The sequence below is a fragment of the Rosa chinensis genome, chromosome 4, assembly GCF_002994745.2.
Source record: "Rosa chinensis cultivar Old Blush chromosome 4, RchiOBHm-V2, whole genome shotgun sequence".
Classification (NCBI taxonomy): domain Eukaryota; kingdom Viridiplantae; phylum Streptophyta; class Magnoliopsida; order Rosales; family Rosaceae; genus Rosa; species Rosa chinensis.
This window is the reverse complement of record NC_037091.1, coordinates 16806800-16813466: the sequence shown is the minus strand read 5'-3', so window position 1 is coordinate 16813466 and position 6667 is coordinate 16806800. Positions and strand designations below refer to the sequence as shown.

General features: G+C 39.5%; 1 protein-coding gene and 1 long non-coding RNA gene across 2 annotated transcripts; both read right to left on the bottom strand.

The window, feature by feature from the left end:
• Positions 1-2099: 2099 nt before the first annotated feature.
• LOC121052485 lies at positions 2100-2499 on the bottom strand. The gene is made up of 3 exons (XR_005809236.1): positions 2473-2499; positions 2233-2351; positions 2100-2127 (listed from the first exon to the last, which is right to left on the bottom strand). It is a non-coding gene; the product is annotated as an uncharacterized LOC121052485 (long non-coding RNA).
• Positions 2500-2510: 11 nt separating this feature from the next.
• Positions 2511-4249, bottom strand: LOC112198901. Its single transcript, XM_040518662.1, has 4 exons — positions 4026-4249; positions 3748-3878; positions 2631-3597; positions 2511-2562 (listed from the first exon to the last, which is right to left on the bottom strand). The coding sequence occupies exons 1-4, from the start codon at positions 4247-4249 to the stop codon at positions 2511-2513; spliced, it is 1374 nt and encodes a 457-aa protein (XP_040374596.1).
• Between the last annotated feature and the right edge of the window lie 2418 nt (positions 4250-6667).

Sequence of the window (6667 nt, the reverse complement as noted above, 5' to 3'; positions counted from 1 at the left end):
TCTATCTTAGAAATCCTTCCCTTCCTTTGCACATGTAAGATAGATTTCCAATGAAATAAATTGCTTAATACTTCATTTTAGTGTCTTTTTTTCTTTTCTAGATCACATATGCTTACCAAACAAATAATGTGGAAAGCTTTTTTTTTTTTTCTATAAGAATCTATGTTCTATTAATATGAGGTCCAATGTTCTATTAATATGCATGGCAAATTAGCATGTGTCATGTGGCTTGGAGGACGTTTATGTGAGGCAGCAAACTTCTAATCTCCCGCAGCAATGCTTGGTTTTCCCAAAATTTCTAGGACCATAGAATCCATTGCTTGAGAAAGCTGAAATGGGTAAAGCACCCAAAACACCACTAAAAGGGAAAAAAAATTCTATTTTTGATCATGTATACCCAAATCAATTAACCCAGAAAAGCCACAATCTTTCAGTCTCAATCAAACCTAGTACTACTTAATGTGATGGCTGCTGATGAGGTCTATTTACACAAACAATAGTCTTCGGTCACTTGTAAATGGTTGGTGGATAAGTGTGCTTGTTAGGGTTGAGGACTTTAGGGTGCCCTTGTCAATAACTTTTGAAGAGTTCAAAGACCAAAGAACTAATCTGCGCATTACTCTAAGTTCATCAGTTCATGAAATATTATATCATGCATATTCTCGTGGAAAAGTGTGTGTGTGTGTATCTATATACAGAAACAAAAGAATTACAGTTCTCTCACTGCAGTACTTTAAAAGTAAATAGTGTGCCAAAGAATGTATAATAAAGAAGAAAAGAGACAATTATTCATACAAAGAATAGGAACATTTGAAAGCTTAATATCAATTTGATTACTGTATGATTCTTTCTGCATTTTTAAGTAAATATCAATTTAAGTAAATATTCATGCACTTAGCACCTAGGACAACGTTACCTGTTTATTTGAATTCACAACTTCTGGTGCCATTTTGATCATTAACTAACTTGTTGGTTTGAATACAACAGGCTGCACAAATACATAAATGTTGAAGGATATCGACATAATGTGTGCCTCTACAAACTAGGATTTAGAGTTGTAATAGGAATGTGTTCTAGGTATTCAATTGTAATCAGATTCTATTACCTTTTGGGTACCTTGTAACTCCCCATTTAAAGGGCTCATATTATCAATAATAAACACAATTACAATTCTCCTACAACGTACGTTATCAGTACGAGTTCTAACCCTAGCCAGGAAAAAAAAAACTTAATCTGCCGCAGCTTTCAAGCCCTAGCCACAAGCTCTCCTGTAACCAAGGTTCTAAAAAACGCTAGGCGCTAGTCGGGCGGAAGGCCGGGGACTAGCGCCTAGAGGCCTAGGCGGGGACTAGGCGGTTTTTTTTTTTAAATTTTATTTTTATTTTTATAACATATAAATGATATAATTATAAGTTTATAACATATAAATGATATAATTATATAAAAAAACTGCAAAACAGAGCCTAAAACAATTGCAAAAACAACCTGCAAATTTGCAATTCAGTAACCAAATCCAAATCTGCAATTCAAAGTCTAAATATATCTAATTCAATATTTATCAAGCAACATTCCAACCAAGCAACATTCCAAATCTGCAACATATAATTACATTGTCATAAATAAAAATATAAAAGGTAAAAAGGTATCCTCAAATTCCAAATCTGCTATATGTTATAATTATATAAATCTGCAACATTCCAAATCTTCCACTTCCAAGTTCCAAGCCTAACCCTCAAATTCTTCTTCTCCATATCCCTCTAGTACTCCCTCCTCATCGGACTCAAACTCAAAAGTCATCTCATCTTCTTCCTCTTCATCCGATACAAAATCCTCCTCATGAAGTTCCCTAATTTCTTGAATTCTACTACTTCTCCTATGCTCTAAGCTACTATCCACTCCCAATCCCGATCCCTCTCCAACTACTTCACTAGTAAGATCGGAATCTACATCTTCATCACCACCATCCATAATCCATCCTTGGGCCATAGTAGCTTCACATGCTAGTAATACATCCACATTCTTCTCTTTCATTCTTCTCTTCTTGTTGATGATCTTGGCATTGAATTGGACATAAACTAAATTGTTCAACCTTGTTGTATCTAGTCTATTCCTTTTCTTTGTATGGATCTACATAAAGAAAAAAAATGAGTATATTATGAGTTTCTAAATAAGTAAACTACATTCCTACTTGCTTATAAACTTACAAAAATGCATAACTAAATAAATACTTACCCCCTCAAAAGCGCTCCAATTTCTCTCACATCCGGATGAGCTTGTGGTCAATGAAAGTATCCTTTTAGCCATACTTTGCAATCTTGGTACAAGGTTTCCATAAATATTCCACCACAAAACTAAAAAAAAACATAAACAAAACAACAACAATAATGAATTAGCCAAACTCCAAAAACAAAACAAACAAAACAATAACAATTGGCTATATAAAAAAATAAAAAATAAGTTGGTATTTCTTACCCGGATTATAAGTGTCATCATTTTGTGCGCATCCCGCCTTAGCCAAACCTCTTCCAAATCCATCCTCTTTCTTCAAATACTTGTGCAATTCTACATTTGTCACCAAACTTTGAGTTTGAATGTCATCAGGAAAGAATGTCTCAACACAAGTGAAGAACCCATCCATGACCACATTATCATTCTCAAGACTTGGATTGGCATATGTGTAGTAAGGGTTCAAGAGGTAACCCGCTAAATGCAATGGACTATCAAGTCGACCACGGGCTTTTCCATCAACAATGTCAAGGATTGGACGATAGTGAGTTTCTTGATCTTTGAATGCCATTTTAATCTCCTCCTTGGCTCTAAGTAGTTCTCCATACACAAAGCCCATTGATGGCTTTCTATCCCCATCAACAAGGCGAAGCACCTTGACTAAAGGGGCAAAGACCTTCAAGCAAAGACTTACCCCATTCCAAAAAGAAGCACTCAAAGCAACATTCACCACCGCCTTCCCCTTTACACTCTTTGCATGCTTGCTTTCATTCCATTCATCACTAGTAATCATAGCTCTCAACTCATTCTTCTTCTCCATCAAGCTTTGCAAAGTGAGGAAAGCTGTTGCAAATCTAGTGACTCTCGGCCTCACTATATCTCTTTTCTTTGTAAACTTCCTCATCAATGCCAAAGTCTTGTGATGTGCATAAATATAGATGGTGAAGCTCTTTGCCCTCTCAATCACCCCTTTGAATCTAGGTTGGTTGCCAATTCCTTGAAGCATAAGATTCAAGGTGTGAGTTGCACATGAAGTCCAAAATATGTTTGGCCTCTTCAACTTCATCAAATCTCTCGCCGCCATATTATTTGAAGCATTGTCCGTCACCACTTGAACCACATTTTGTGGCCCAACATCTTCAATGCATTTGTCCACATATTCAAAAATATACGTCCCGGTGTGTGCCTCATCCGATGCTTCCTTAGAAGAAAGAAAAGTTGTGCCTTCCGCACAATTGACACACAAATTCATGATACTTCTTCTTTTCCGGTCGCTCCAAGCATCGGTCATAATAGAGCAACCATTCAAAGCCCACTCTTCTTCTTGCTTCTTCAATAAACTTTTAGTTCTCTCTACCTCTTCCTTCAATAGTGGCTCCCTTAATTGATATTGGCTTGGAGGTCGGTAACCCGGGCCAAATTGACCAACCGCTTCAACAAACCTCTTGAAGCTATCATGATCAATGGCATGAAAAGGAATCCCGGCTTCATACACCCATCTAGCCAAGTATTGATGCACATTATGTGTTCTTTGCTTGAAAAGTGCATCATTGATATTTTGTTGTCTCATCTTCCTACTTCCATCCAATGAAGAATCTGGATTGATGGGGGTTGCAAAACGGTCCATAGGCCCAAGAGTATGCGGCATTCTTCTTGTCCCTTGACTCGCTTCATTGTCTTCATCTCCTTCAAAAATGACTTCTTGCCTCACTTCTGCTTCATGTCTACTCTTTTGTTTCTTCTTACTTTTTGCCTCTTCAATAGCATTCTTGCATTTGGCTTTATCCTCATCCGAAGACTTTTTACAAGGAGCCACATTTCCCTTGATGTGGGCAATATGTTGCTTCATTCGATATATCCCACCACTAACTAATTTCCCACACAACTTACACTTCAACCTATCCAAGTTTGAGGCATCCGCCAACTCCGCATATTCCCATCCAATATCACCCGAACCACGCTTCAATGATGAACCCAACTCTGAAATTGGATTAGATGCCGAGGAAGATGTAGTACCCGCCATTTTCCTAAATAAGTAAAAAGAGTATTCAGTAACCAAAACTGCAAAAGCAGCAAAACAGAGCCAAACAGTAACTATGATATGAACCTTCTATTCAAAAAAAAAAAAAAAAAAAACCAAATGACTCAGAGAACTGGAGAAGTAAGATCAAGAGCAATGGAATGGAGAGAATCAAAAACATTCAAAGCATCCCCTCCCATTTCAAACATTGCCAAATTCAAGTATTCAACCCTCTGCAATTGATAATAACTTAATTGTGAGTTCATTATTCTCTAAAAAAAAAAAGAAGGTTGTGACTTGTGAGTTCAATGTTCATCACCACTAACTAAGAAGTCTAAGAGAATAACATAATTAATTGATTCCAGAAACAACAAATGGCTCAGAGAATTAAGAACTAAAAGGAATAAAGGATCACAAATTCAGTAACAACAAAACAGAGCCAAACAGTAACTAAAAGGATCACAAATTCAGTAACCAAAACTGCAAAAGCAGAAAAACAGAGCCAAATAGAGGCTAATTCAAAAATCAAAAGTCCAACACAAGTAACAGGTTACACATTAACTAAAACAACCTGCAATTCAATTAACCAAAACTGCAAGCAATTCAGTAACCAAATCCCACTCAAAAGGCAAACAAAACAGAGCAAAAGCTCCACACAACCAACCAGTACCACCCAAATCACATAAAGCACTGAACTTGTTATCCATATCCTGTTTTCAGGATCTGGGTAATTGAAAAGGGATTGAATCAGTGGATTCCAATACACAGAATTGCAAAACCAGAACACAAAATAATCATCAAGCTTCAAGCAACATTCCAACCCTTATTCGAACCAACAACGTTCAGCAACTAACCAAGGCAGCATCAAGAATTCAACATTCAAGCATATTCAATATTCAATATTCAACCAAGTATTATTTGAACCAAAGGCAACTAACCAAGGCAGCAACTTACCCAGAAATTGAAGATTCAAGAATCGGGGCTGGCGAGCTATGCAAAATTGCAAATGGAGCTTCAAGAATCGAGCTTCAAGAATCAATATTCAAGAATCAACTTCAAGATTCGAGCTTGAAGCCTTGAACCCAGAAGGCCAGAAATCGAACCCAGAAATGGCGCTTGAAGAATCACCAGGCTTCGTCCTTGAAGAATCACTGAGCTAGAAGCCTTGAAGGCTTCAACCCATAAATCAAACCCAAAATCTAACCCAGAAAGGCCTGAAAAGAAATCGAACCCAAAAATTGTGAGATTGAAACCCTAGAAATTGAAATTCGACTGAAACACAAACACACAAATCCGATTTACCGGCGAGTTGGAAAGCAAGAGAGCTGGCCGGAGACTCGGAGAGAGACTGAGAATCTGAGGGACGAGGGAGCGGCGTTCGTTGTTCGGCAGCTGCGTTTCGATTTCGTAGAGAGTCGAGAGTCGCGAGTTCGAGTTTAGGGCCTTAGGTTGATTGAGTCTGAGAGAATTAAGTTTTAAGTTTTTAACTAATTGATCGATTTTAAGAAAAAAAAAAAAATTAAAGAACCCGCCTAGGCGCCGACCGCCCAGAGCCCGCCTAGTGCCGCCCAGCCCCGCCTAGGCGGCCGACTTTACCCCCAGCGCCTAGCTCTCTCGACTAGGGGAGAATCGGGACGGGAATGCTGCGCCTAGCGCCTAGGCCGATTTTTAGAACTCTGCCTGTAACCTCCTGCCAAGCCTACAGCCCTGCCCCCTACAGCCTACTGCCGCACGCCCTGTACACCTGCGCACCCACCTGCACAACAGCCCATGCTGCTGCCTACCCAGCTCGCCTACCTCTCGCAAGACTGCAGCCTGCCTCCCTTGCGCGTGCTGCTGCCCGGCCGACCTACCCAGCTCGCCTCCTCTCACCCATCAACCATGCACCCAGCTGTCTAGCTGCTGCCCCTGTAAGCCTTAGCCGGAGCTCCCTGCAGCCCAACGCTCAGCAGCAGCCCACCGCAACCTGTAGGTCGTCGTTGCCCATGGTGTCTGCACCCAGCGTCTGAGACCTCCTTGCTGCCTAGCACCTTTGCTGCATCACTTCTGACGGCTAGCGAAATAGAAGGAAAAAAAACCAGAAAACAGAAGAAAGAAGAAGAAGACGCGAAGGAAAAGAAAGAAAAGGAAGAAAAGAAGAAAAGAAGAAAGAAAAAAAAAAGGGCAGGCTTGGGCCGAGAGAATAGAATAAAAAAAAGGGAAGGGGAAGCAGGCTTGGGCCCGAAAAGAAAAAAAAAAAAAGGGAGAAGGGCAGCCCACTAACTGCCAATTTCCAACTAGATTTCGGCAAATTTAGCTACACGCCTGTGTCAACACGCGCGTGTTCTCAAGCCCAAAATCATCAAGTAAGTTTTTGTAATTAAAGTTGCTGCTTTAATGCATTTTAAATTCTTTTATTTTCTGCAAATATTGGAATATATG